At 35.4% G+C, this 14,066-nt stretch overlaps 1 protein-coding gene across 1 annotated transcript in view; it reads left to right on the forward strand.

The window, feature by feature from the left end:
- The window catches only part of LRP1B (LDL receptor related protein 1B), a 762,836-nt gene that overhangs the window by 553,340 nt on the left and 195,430 nt on the right, over positions 1-14,066 (forward strand). The window contains exons 33-35 of the mRNA XM_075092828.1: positions 5,551-5,691; positions 7,767-7,892; positions 9,606-9,737. Of these exons, the coding sequence (XP_074948929.1) occupies positions 5,551-5,691; positions 7,767-7,892; positions 9,606-9,737 (399 nt within the window). The remainder of the gene's footprint in view (positions 1-5,550; positions 5,692-7,766; positions 7,893-9,605; positions 9,738-14,066) is intronic.

Raw genomic sequence — 14,066 nt, forward strand, 5'->3', positions numbered from 1 at the left:
GTACTCCAGTCTTTAAAAACAATATTTCATGGATAGGTCTGGATATGTAAAAAAGTAAGTTCTAGTATACTATGTGCAAGACAGCAGTCATTACCAAAATTGTTTAATGGGCCATGTTGATTTGTGGTCAAATAGAGGGTCTGAAGACTGAAGTGACTTATTCACTTACAATCTATCCATCTAAAAAGCCTAAAACTTTAGGATAGATAATTCATTATTGTGAGGCATAATCTCACAGGAAAAAAAAATTAATATTCCCATGATTTCCCTTATGGATTATATCACACAGTTGCTTTTATATTCTTATCTCACATCTGTCTTTTTGCCATAATTCACACCATCAAAATTGAACACAGGAATTTCTTATTCTAAGGATTGTCTGATGAAAGAATCATCAGCTGCAAGCTGCTATTAATTTAACAGATTGATATTGCAGGAAGATCTTTTCACTCAGCCAATTCTAGCACCTGTGGATAGATAGCATGATAGGTTTCCTTTAGCTTTTACAGAGGTTTCACTGGAGAGTTTCATTTGTGTCTCCAAGTCTTCATATTCAGAATATTTTCATTCTGTCGATTGTTGTGTCGTCATATACCTGTGAAGACTATTCAGTAAATGCTTTTTTCCCCGTGATATTTTCAGAGTTTATTTTCTTTTGTGCACGAACTTTTTAGTTACTGCAATGGAAATCATATTTCAGATCTTCAGCTTTCATCTTTGAGCACTCACCTGTCCGGCTCTATAAATTAGTTATTTAAATATTAAAACTGCAACATAGGCAACAATTCATTTAATTGAAAAGAAATTAATTAGAATTAAGTTAATGCACAGTATTTGTTGGAAAGTCAGTGTTCCCGAAGCTTAAAAGTTTTTTCAACCTACAGTTTTACTTTTGGTTCATCTACAGTAATAACTTTTTCTGTCTGAAATGAAAATGCTGATGATGTTAAACTCATAATTATACAGACTTGCCCCATTTAATTATTTCATTTGAGATGTTTAAAAGATACATAACTACTTGGAGAAAAAAAAGGAAGTGTTCGTACTCTTTTCTTCATGTAGAACATTGCTGTGAGATTGTATTTCACTGTAATTAATACTTTGAATGTGGTCACAAGTGAAACGTTAACTTGCTGCCAAGCAGTAATTTGTTAGTAACCTAAACATGTGGTACTGTCCGTATGCTGCCATTTACATTGTTCCAGTTTAAAAATACACGTGAGAAACTGAAGATAAAGTTGAATTCAAATTGCTGCTATAATTTCTTTTCCTTTTTGTTATTTTCCCTTTCATGGTTAAATTTAACGTTCACACAAAAACTACATTGTGTTGCCCTTGAGACTATTCGTCAAATCTAGGTCTGAGGTAATATGGTATTAAAATGTTAGCTTGTTCAGTTTGTTTAAAATAGTTACTTTTCCAAAAGGCCGGGAGCGGAGGGGAGTTGCTTGCACTTATTTTTTTACCATTTTGTTAAGTCAGAAAATAGAACAGAGAAGGGCCAAGGAAACCTTTTCTTTACTGAGGCTTCCTAGAAGGCCAGTACCAGAACTACATTCTATTTGATTGATTACACTATACTAACAAAATAACTTTAATTTCTTTATAATATAGGAATATAGGGAAAACCAGGTTGTGGATCCTCAGAAGTACAATTTTAAATTCATAACATAAAAATCCATAACCTCTTTCTGAAGTGATGAGCTACAGAGTGTTAGCCAGTCACTAAGGGGAATGACTTGACTAAGTCAAGAGAAACTGATATCCCACAGTGACTCAGAAGGTGGTCATCGTACTGTTTAGGTCTTGTGAAGGGAGTAAGGACTCAGGCAGGGTGTTCTGGCATTCAGAGAAAATGAGAAACAGGCACTGTGAAATGTATTATGGACTGTGAAACTTGTCAGCTTGGACGACCGAGGCCATCTCATCAGGCATCTGTGTGTGCTCTGGAGACAGGGAGGACTAATGTGTTAAGGACTGGAAACCAGAAGATTGACTGTGGTCTCTGTGTCAGTGTCTGGCCGTTAGTTCGGTGAAGTTTGAGTTTGATGTCAAAGCTGTTTAAAATTATCTTCTGATGCATTGAGAGGTGCAGCCTGTTTTTCCTTTTTTTTTTTCATGATTTCTTACTTATTGATTGTAATTTGTTTTTAATGAAAAATGTGGTTTAGCATTACAAACAATTTTGTTCATTTGTGAAAATTCATTTCTTCCCTAGAGTAAAGTAAGTAGAATTTCCATATATAAACAGGCATTTTAATTTAGGATTTTCTATGGAAGTAGCCTCAAATCAGCATTTGTTGCAGCAAAAGTGGAACTGGTGAAGACTGCTTTCATGTCCCCTGAATCTTAATAACACAGTACCTTCAGCTTCTCTCTGTAACGTTCTCTCCATAATACCTCCAGTGCAATACCCCACATCGTTCAGCCAAAGACCTCACCCCAGTTTCTCTCCTTCTGCACAACAGATGTCTCCACTGCAAGCACTTGCAGAGCCTTCCCCCATTCACAATGCCACAATTTGCTATCACAATACCCCATTTTTCTCAAGCATTCCTTACATTTCCCTTTTTTGTCTCTGCTCCGTTCCCCATCTTTTCTGTGTCAAAACAAAGCGCAGGCTGTTGCTGTTCTGGAGCTGCACAATAAGTGATACCGCTGGCCAGCACGTGTGCTGCGTGGCCATCTGGCTGCCAGCAAACTGAAGGGATTCAACCAGTCAATCATTCCACTATTTTGCAGCATTACTGGGGCTCAGTCAGACATGATTTCGTACGGGCTGGGCTTTTGAGTTCATCACGGAAGTATGGCATATGTATGTTCTTGGTTTCGCTTCAAAAAGAAATCTGTATTTTGACAAAGGTTGTGTGAGCTCTGTGCACTGATTTTTCCTAAGGTTTTAAATAGGTATCTAAAACTAGCAGGAGTGTCTCATGCCTCTGCTGCGAAAAGTAGAATACAGGATGTTGTTGTTCCCATTACATTTGATAGAAATAGCTGGCAGCGCTTTGCATTTGGATTTGTTTGTCTACAGCTAGGAAAATCAGGAAGTTCTTCACTGAAATAACACTTCTATGCAATGTCTGAAGGATGACATTAAGAGTTAGCATTGGCTAAGTGTTTTCTGTATGTTCGGTATGCTCTGTGTTTCAGTCTCACCCAGACAGGAAAGGACTGATTTGCTTTGCTTCCAGCAACCATTGAGATTGATGAATAATGGGAACAAGCTGGCTGAAATTAATTATGATAAAAAAGAAAAGATTATTTTATAAGGGAAACAGCTGGAGGACTTGGCATTGGTTAGGTAAGGAGCTCTTCACTGTGAACATTCAGTCACTATGAGCTGAGTTTTTGTTTTGGAAGCAAGTTTAAGTTCTGAAGTGTTTAGTCTATTAAAATTAGACTGCAAGCATAATTAGACAGTAAACATCATTACTACATTTATTATTCTTTTGGATCTGACAAAAGTTTGCTTGCCTTTTGCAATTTCAGTCTGTTCTTTAGTTTCCTCTGGACTGAAGTGTCACCATATGCCTCATGGAAGATATTTATGTAGACTATGTTAGTTTGCATTAAACAAAGGATCCCACCTTGCGTGTGCAATGCTGGCACCTGCTTATGTAAGATTTAAAGGTTGGGATTTTTTCTCTCTTGGCACGTGGCAAGTCACAAGGGCATGTCATGGCTGAATTCAGTACTCTGCTTCTCTATTTGTGATAGTCTCAGGTGTGCTGAAAGGGTGAGCAGTTCTTGAGCACCCCTGATTCATGGCACTTGACTGCAGTCCCTGGCAGCATGGCCATTACGAGTAGCAGTGCTGTACTACAGAGCTTTTCCACGCTCACCTGAGCATCTTCACTGAAACACGGACAGGGCGTAGCTGTTGTAGGAAGCAGTTCTATGATCTTGATGTCATCCTTCAGAGCTACAGTAAACCTATTGTCTGTGGCCTTCTGTATGCACAGAGGTATAAAGAAATGCCAAGAGAGTGAAGGGAATTTCTGGCATTCTTCTGATCTCCCCTCATTTTAGCCTATTCTGTCTTCCGAGTCTTAGCAGTAGCAAATACAAATTTTCTGTGAGAGCTGCTGTGAAGGTTTTCAAAAGGGTCTATCTAATGTTCTTCTCTTTGCATTATTTCTTCTTGCTCTGCTTCTGGATAGGTCTTTGCTTTTTTGCTTTTTGCTTTGTGGTTGTTGTGACTTATTTTATACACCATTTGTGCAATATCAAGTGGTGGCACAAAACATGAAATATTCAAAACTTGGTAGGAATTCCACCCCAATACCGGTTTGAGGAAAAATAGTAGAATGATTATTGCCTTAAGGAGTTTATAAACCATCAACACTGAGGCATCTTACTAGCTTTCAATAGGTGAATAAAAGACTAACAAGCTCTTTAACTGAAGAGGCTCTTTCGTTAATTCCAGCAGGTAATGAGTCAAAGTCTCAAAACAACAAACAGATGACACTGATAAATGTTGTATATTTCTCAACCAAAATGAAAGCAATCCCTAATGATGATATTTAAGTTATGTTAATGAGGCTTCAAAAATAACATTTTCCTGAAGTGATGTGACATGAAGTAGAGACTATATATCTCATATATATCTTTCAGTTTCTTGAAATTTCTTTAAGTTGCTTGTCTTCATACACTGTTGTTTAAATTGTTTTGAAGATTATCTTGACATCAATATTGACATTTGTATCATAATTTCTTTTCTAATGAAAATTTACATTCCACAGTAACCAGTATGGCCACAGCAAGATGATCAAACTTAGTGTTTCTATCTTCATGTCACTTAGAATCCCGTCTGAATTTAAGTGAAATCTTTATGACTAAAGTCACCTGAAATCCAGTCCTTGAAAACTACATTGCTTGTACTGCAATTGTGCTTCAAGTGAGAATTCTCTGTCATAAATTTTTGACAAGTCCTACATACTATAATTCAAGTATTCTGCACATGCAGGTTGACAAGGATGGTTTGAAATTTTATGCTAATATGTGCGTAGCATGTCTCATTTTTCTGTTATTTTAAAATCTTGTGTAAATTATGATGAAGAAGTTACTAACAATTTAGGTTGGTAATTTTAATGATTTCTTTAAGACAGTAACAAGATGCTTAGTTATTTTTATGGTAATTGTCGTACTTACTAATTTGAACACTCAAGTAATGAAAACCTGGAGCCAGAGTTCCTGTCATGTCTACATACATAATGAATGGATATAGCAAAGTTAGAGAATAAACCTTGTGTTGTGGTAGTATATGATCCATGAATAAGGTTTTGTAACTTCCAGTTACAAATTGGGCATAATTCAGTTTTTCCACTTAATTATGTGTGAAAGCCGATCACCTAAAGAAAAAAAAAAATTTATAAATTCAAAGTTTCTGTTTCTAAAATAAAAAAATCCCACATTATGTATTCTTCGAGCAATTCTCCTTAAAATTGATCTGAGAATTAATCTCAAAAGCTTTTTCCCACCTTAGGTATCAAACATATGTTATTTCATAGTGATCCTTTTAATTTTTAAAACTTGACAATTTTACAGACAAAAAGCTTTGGTGGGCAGACCAGAACTTAGCTCAGATTGGTACCTGTAATAAAAAAGATGGAAGAAACCCAACTGTCCTGCGAAACAAAACTTCAGGTGTTGTGCACATGAAAGTGTATGACAAAGCAGCACAGCAAGGTATGTTAAATTTTAAGCATGTTTAACCAACTTTTAGACTGTGTAGTATCTTTTCCCATGTTATTCTCCAAATGTGCCTAGAACAAAATAATATGTATTTCATTGTAATTCAGTGATAATATACTATAAAAGATTTAATACATTAATGAATATAATAGGATAATTGATTTAGAATAGCTGCCTGATACATTTTAATTTATCACGTTTTCCAAAGTTTACACTACAGCAAAGTCTGAAGTTCTTTTAGAGAATCTAAGTTTAAATTTCTGAGTCAAAAAAATAATCAGTGTTTGAACCTCATATCAACTTATTGACATTTTAAATAAATGAAGTATTATGAGAGAATTCATTACTATTCTTAATTATCTATTTTTTTTAAGACAGTTTAATTAATCTAGATTGACAGAAGTGACAGTGGTATGAATTACAAGTGAGACAGCAGAAAACTGAGGGAATATTTGGCAGTATTCTGCCAAAACTTAGTTGGCAAAGTGGGAGCTAAGATAATATGAAAAAGAGTAATCTGGGGCCATGCACACAGTTCTATGAATTTGGAGATCAAAGATGAAGGCATTTGGGGGATTCTTTAGAAAGAATCTCCCAATTGTGCACCGAGAGTGTTGAGGATTCATCTACATGAATCAGTCTCTTACTTTGTGGAGAAGCTTCCAAAAGAACACAGGATGGAGCTAAGCTGTCTGCTATCTGACGCACAATAAGTAGTCTATGTACAGAGTACGTTAATTCAGCTCCATATTAAGCACTTCTGGGAGCATTTGCCATTTATTCCTAATCTAGGAAATACCAAAGGTGCTTTGCCAGTCTTGCCCTTAGTTTAAAATGTGGTCGAAGAGTAAGTAATGGAAATTTAGGCATTCAGCAATGTTTTTATCATTTTCAAATGCTTTAGCTCCTTACCATGGAGACATACAGATTGCCTCCTGAGTGCCCAAATGTTAGCAATATCTGCTGTCTGTGGCATTAATATGCGTCTTCCATTGTACAAAAGTCAAGAAAAGAAACAGTTCAGTCCTGTATTACTGAATCTTAACTGTAATGAGAGCCCTGAAGTTCTGTAGTGAAATGTCACCTTGCTGATCTATATTTTGACAGGGCAATGCCAAGGTTCTGGATATAAGAATTAAACAATGTAGATGGGATTCAGCTTTACACTTGCATGTTGTTTTTGGGTTTTTTTAAGAATCTTTACATATTTTGTATGCATCTTGCATTTCATTAAATCAAAGTGACGTGAGAGCAAATGTGATGTGAGGGCCCTTACAGGTTTCTCTGTATACAAATACAACCTTTGTCTGAGGATACCAGAGACCTTGAAACCTCACCTGTCTATTCCATTTGTATGGTTGGATCATTAGAAAACATCTATGGTTTTAGATGAAGAAATGCTTTCTACTTCAAAACTAGGAATGGAAAAATAATTATGACAAGTAGCTCTCTGATTCATATGGGCTTGGTAACTTGTAATCAACTAATTCGTTGAATGTCTTTGTAGACTTAAATGTTTCTTCATAAAGCTTCAAATTTCTGAGATGTGTTTATTGTACTGTGTATAATGTTTATTGTAAATATCATTAAAAAGTGTTCATCTATTACTTAAAAGTAAATATTGTTTAAATTAGGTAAGAGCATGGATCTGTGAGATCACACTGGAGCATATCTTAAATATACTAAACAAATGGTGGTTCATGAAGGTACGAGGTTAATGTAACATTTGATGAATGAATACGATATAATCAATTATTTACTCCTGGTCTAGAATCAGACACACCTTCTAGACTCTTCTTCAGAAAAATGAGGTATTTAAAAAAATATTCTAAGGAAAAAAACCACTATTTTAGGTTGCTGATGAAAAACTGTAACAGTGAAGCATAGAAGGGTATATGAATAGCAGCATAGCCTTAAATATTTTGTGCATATCTCAATTTTTCAAAGAAGTTAGCGGAACAAAATTTGGTTTTAGTAATGTTAATAAATCGATGCCAACAGTCATTTTCAGTCAGGATCACACGGTTCAAATTCTGTTTCCTCTTGTCTCTTCTCCTGTCACATTATAGGCAGCAATTCCTGTCAGTTAAACAATGGTGGATGTTCCCAGCTTTGTTTACCAACATCAGAAACCACCAGGACCTGTGTGTGTACAGTAGGCTACAACCTTCAGAAAAACCGCATGGCATGCAAAGGTAAAATTGCTTTCAACATTTATTTTCACTAACTTCATTTTTATGGGAACACTGTAATGAGTAAATAAACTCCCTTTATTAATTTTAAGTTACATAACCATACTTAATATCTTGATTAAAGCAGTAACAGAGAAATGTCTATTGTGGTTGGAGAGAATTTCAATGTAGCTTTTGATTTCTTTATTTAGTTCTGCATAGCTTTTTGTGGAAACTCTGAGGAATATTTCTTAGGTTTCCTTTAAATAAAGGGAAAAAAGCAGACCATTTGAGCCATCATTAACCGCAGTACGTATTTGTTCAAGGTCATATACATTAACTTTAAACTAAATTATTGGCTACAGTGTCTGGAAGGCTGGGTGTCTCATCTTATTGCATTTCCCTTAATATAAAGTAAAGCCTCTTTTTTTTTTCTCTTTTTTTCCTCTTTTTTTAATTTTTAAAAATTTTAAATCTTTTGTCTATTTGAGCAGGAAGAAATCAAGGCATATCTTACATCCAAAGTCTTACTTTTTGCCTGAATAATACCAAACAGCATTATGGTCAAGGTGCCTTGTAGTTGTATAAATTTAATATTTTTTTTTCCCATGAGCGCTTGCTACCTCATCTAGTTAATAACGGAGTATAAAGGAAGCAGAATGAAGCAACATAAGCGTGGCTTTTCTACTTCTTCCGTGGCTTTCATATCTGACAACAATATGTCCTTAACAATTTTTATTTTTTTAACATAGTCATTTTTACTTTTACAGTTACTTCAGATATTTATAGCTTTCAGTTGTGGGTTAAAGTAAAACTGGTAGATGTTGTGTATTTGAAAGGTATTCTTCCTTTATGTCTAGATAAGCTGCTTTCTAGATTATAACAGCTTTTTATGATTAAATTTTCTTTACATTAAAAGGAGATAATGAGTAAAAAACATTTTTATTCTGTCTTGAATATTCATTGAGCAAATCTGACAAGTACTATTCTGTACATAAATAATTGGTTAGCATGGATCTTTTCACTTGCTTAGAAGAAAATCTTGTAATGCTCCACCTGGAACTTTCTAGTCCACATTCTTAGGGTCCTCTACAAGCTAGCTCTTTACAAAGAAAGAAATTTTCAAAGAATGGATGTGAAGAAAAAGGAATTTTTTTGTATACAGTAGTTCTTCCTACTTAATAGAAATAGATGCATCTGGAATGTGATTAATCTAACATGAAAGTAGACATTTAAAACGCATCAGCTGCATTATTCACTAAAACTACGTATTTCTCTCTATTGTCGAAAGGAAGTGTGCATGATTAAATGAGGTGAGATGAATCCCATGCCTCAAATTACAATTTTCAGTCTTGAGTCCTGCTTTTCACAAGTTATTTAAAATTGTCTCTTGCTGAGTGTGTACAGAAAGTGCAGATGTGCACTGAAAATATTCCTAAATTTCTCATAATTCAAAAACATTTACTTCTTCTTAAGTTTTAATTTTCATTACTGCTAATTACTTAATTCTAAGGTGATGCTTGAAATGGTCAGTGATTCCCCTCTCTTTATAAGACTGCATTTGTCACTTAACTAGAAATACACTATTATAATTCATTGATGTTTTTTTCCAAAGAGATGGAGTTATCATTCTGAAAAACTATGGAGCAGTATTGGAACACTATATTAATTCGCCAAGTCTTGTTATTTGGGAAAGTCTCCACTTTGCTCTCATTGGTTGTTTTATTTTTACCATAGGTATTGAATCATTTCTTATGTATTCTGTTCATGAAGGAATTAGAGGAATTCCTCTTGATCCAAATGATAAAATGGATGCTTTAATGCCTATATCTGGAACTTCATTTGCTGTGGGCATAGACTTCCATGCAGGTAAATATTATGTATACTTTATTGTAAGTATGGTAAATATCGTATAGTAGTATTGTAAGTGAAATAAAGCCCCAGTTTTCAAACCTTCTAAGTAATTACAGCTATATTTAAAGCAATTGGAAGTTGATTTTGTGTCACAGGGTTAACCTCTAGCTATTTACTATTTATTGTAAATAGAAAAACATCTTACGTACATGGAGATTGCACTAGCAACACTATCTGCTATTTTTCAGTGGAGATATCACTGAGAACTTGAGTAGGAAACTGGTGGCTTTAGAGAAAGTGGTCATAAATCTGTAGGAAAACAGGTTTCGTTAGTTCATTTTTTCACAGAAGAATGCTTGTTCCTGTCATTACATTTTTTCCACTGAATTTTCTTAGTCCTATGTGTTGTACCTAGCAGGTTTTTTTGACAGCTGAGTGAGATAGTTTTCTTTCTGTCCAGTAAAGTTCTGCCACTTCACTGCAGTGTACAAGCCAAGTCCACACTGGTTTCTTCCATTTAGAAGCAGATGCTCTAACAGCCTGAAGAACAGGCATTTCTGTCTTAAGTACACTACTTAACGTTCCACTGCAGTGTATAAACAGGAAACAGCTTTTAGTTTAGATAGCCTCACAGATTTCCTATGAAATTAGAGGTTTCTGTTTTACGTACACATGAAAGAAGGTAGAAAGAAATTAAGGATCAGATCCTGAAAAGTAGTTGGGTACATCTCCCACTGGTACTAAAAGGTGTCTGAATATCTTCAAAGGCATGGGGAATTTATGGTTAGTTTATAGACAATAAGAAAGCTGTGGCCAAGTAATGACTTGAAAACGTCTTGCATCTCTCTATTTTCAACACATCAGCTCTTTGACCAGCCTTCCTTCTAAACTGATTTTCTAATGAGCTGGTTTTGTTACCCATTGAGTTTACAAAACAGCAGTTTAGAAACAAGATTTTAAGTTACCTATGTTATATACGTATGGGCCACGGCTTCCTGAAACATACAAGTATTATGTCATACTCCATTGTTTTTAGTTTTGAAATAAATTCTGCTGGGAATTCAGCATTGACAGATCCCAAGTTTTTGCTTAAGTATATGTTAATATACACCTTCATATTAAAACCAGACCTTTTTCTGCTTGTTCTGTTTGACTACTTTATCACACAAATATCACTAATCTTTTGTTAGCAGGGTGGGAGTTAAATTAATTAAATAATTCTATTCTTTTGGCCTGCCATCTTCACTGATGGTCTTGTACCTCTACTCTGCCGAGTAACATTCCAAGTTCCCTTAACGATTTACAGTGCCCTTATAATTTTATATTTTGCTTTCAAATCACCGACAGCTAATGTTCAGAGCTTTCATTATATCATAGGTATAGTTCAGTCAAAGTCTACTGAGGCATAAAAATCACTTAAAAGCCAGTGCCTTTGTGCACATCTCTTAGGTGGGAAAGAATATGATACATCTGATTTCATGTCTTTCTGGAAAGATACAGAATTATAGAGAAGTGGTAGCTATGCATGTTCTTGACAGTGAGTACTAGGACAATGCAATTGGGTTTTCCAGGGATTGCATTTTTTATTACAGTATATTTACCTTAATACCATTTTTTTAATTCAAGTCTTGCAAGCTATACAAAATTTTGATGTGTAATACAGAACGCTGAAATTTGACCTTTTTGTTCTAAAATACTGTTGCTAGGATTTTATTGGTGATTCTGCATCTTGTGTTTTCTTTGTTTTGAGGTTATTTTTTTTAGCATAGTCTGCTTATAGGACATGCTAGCTCCTCTTCAGAGAGCTTTGTTTGGACTTCACCAGTCAATATCAAATTAATATTTTAGAAGAATAAGATGCATGTACTAATTTTTGGCTTTTTGGAAAAATGAGGTTTGAGGAAGGGTGAAATTGAGTGAGGTTCGCCAACTTACATGATGATCAGTTGCAGCACAGGGGACATGAATACGATTGACAGTGACAAATGCATTGCTAAACATGAATGTAAATCTTCTGCAGCAGTGAAATCACAAGGGGATACGGTGTCACAAAATGTTGCGGTACAGCTTTCAACTGCTTTTCAGCTTAAAAAGCAATTGTTTTTCTCATTTTGATACCTTACCTTGAATTTTCTGAATTCATTCCTAGAGCTTTGTTCATCAAATATGATTCAGAAGGCAAGTGGAGGTACTTTCAGATTTCATCTTGATTTTTTTTTCACTTAGTGACTATTGCTTGCATTTCATCCATAATCGTGAAACATTCCCAAATTTGGATCTACTCTTGGTAATGTTTAGCTATGCAAAGTGGCTAAAATACATTAACATATGGTAGTAGTATAGCATATCGTAGTTAAAAGACTTATGGCAATATTTTTTGCAGACATGAAGGGGCTAGGAGATAAAAGCACCTTTTTTCTCCCTATGTCTTGATACTTCTTATTGAAGAACTACAAGAGTAGTTTTGACCTTTGGACTTTCTTAAAGGTTGTTGGGGAGTGGGGTTGCCAGTGTTATTTCAGGCATAGGTTTATGAAACGGAGTGTGAGCTTAATAATCTTTAATTTCTGTATTGTTAAAGATAATGGAATTGATTCTTCCCTGCTGCCAAAGACCTCTTCACAGTATGTCAGACAAGTACCCATTGTTTTTTCCTCTTGCCATTATGCGAGGAAGCTCACCATACTTTTTACACTAGTATCTGGTTTGCATTTGTTAAAATCATTATTTCACATGGTGGGAGGCACTCTGTCCTTAAGCTTGGTCTGGTTGGAGGAGAATCTGCATGGCAGAGAAACACTACTGTGTTTGAGACATCAAGGGCATTCTAGGTATTGAAGAAATGAGAACATCACGGTTATTTGCAGAATTATGGTCTTCAAATTGCTGGGTAGAATTGTGTCTCCAAGAAACTGATCCTATTCATCAGGAGACATTATCTTAAGTCCTACTGACTCAGAGGGCGCAAACTAATGAGTAATAGTATTTCTGTCTTTTTAAAGTACAACAACACAGAGCGGTTACATGTTTTCATTAGTGCCGAAAAGCCTTCATAAAGGCGCAAGAATAGTAAAAATTGCTGATAGTTCTGAAAGAAAACAGTGTTGTTGCTGAGTCCCTCTCAGTTCTGCAGCAGTTCATCTCAGAAACATCTTAAGATTTGCAAGATTTTGCCTCTGTGAAAAGTGGAGTCTTCCCAATCCCTCACTGGATTTGCTGCACTTAGTGAGAGCTGGGAGCCCAGAGGTGTTCTGTCACACATTTTTGTCCACTTTTGTCTCCCTCTTACTCTTGCTATCATTGTGCCTCCAGGCATTTGTATCTGTGGTGTACGTACAGGTGTGTACATGTGGGAGGAGAATAGATTTTACAGTCTTTGGTGAATTAAGCTTTTTGAACATTTACAGACTAAGCTGAGAAGGCCTGGCAAAAGGGGTAATATTGAATTGTATGTTGATTTTTGAGTTACAGGATTTTATTTGCAAAATACTAATGCATTAAATGGAATTAATTTTCAGTGTTTGCTGACAAGCTGCCTGTGGACTGTAAGATTCAATGTGAAGCCATGGTTACTAATGCTCACCACTTAGCAAAATTCTTACAGAAGCTGCATAAAGTTGCAGACAGTTGCCTTCCATTTTGTGGCAATTGTCATTTCCAGGTAGTAATTCTCTTCTCTTCAGATTCCAGCAACAGCATATGTAAATAGATGTTGAAGGCTCCAGATTGAGTATAGGCCTTCATTCCATCTGTCTGAAGCCAGAACTGACTTCAGGAACCAGATGCTGAAGGGAGTTTTCATCTCTCTCTCTGTTATTTTTCTGAAGTAATTGGGAAAATAAAGCAGATTTGTGTGATTGTAATATTAATAGTGCTACCTGGCAGAGACAGCATTGACACGCAGATCTGTGAAAACGTCATCCACTTTTGTAAGTGAAGAGATGACAACAAAATTAAGGCCGATTGCTCAATTTGAATTCCGATTAGCTTGTTCTGCATGGCATGGGTCTTCGGTGGTTGAGTCCTACTGAGAATTTTATGTTTTATTGAGATACGGACAACTTTGTTTATTAGCAGAAAGGAACCCGTAAAAATTGCTGTCTCCATAAAATGAGAGGGGTTTGGCGTTTCGATGATACCATCTGTTTCCAAGTGCAAACTGAAACTCAGCAAGTATTGTAATATTATCTGTATTTGAAGCTCACAGGAATGTTTGTTAGTTTCATGAAAATTAATTCTGTGGATATTTTCACACCATAGAGTAGAAATGTATAGGTTTGGTGTTGGTTTTTTTGTTAAGCTGTTGTAAGGTACCTAAAAATTAAAAAATATTCTCCACTGTAA

The sequence above is a fragment of the Phalacrocorax aristotelis genome, chromosome 5 (genome assembly GCF_949628215.1).
Source record: "Phalacrocorax aristotelis chromosome 5, bGulAri2.1, whole genome shotgun sequence".
In the NCBI taxonomy this organism is placed as follows: Eukaryota; Metazoa; Chordata; class Aves; order Suliformes; family Phalacrocoracidae; genus Phalacrocorax; species Phalacrocorax aristotelis.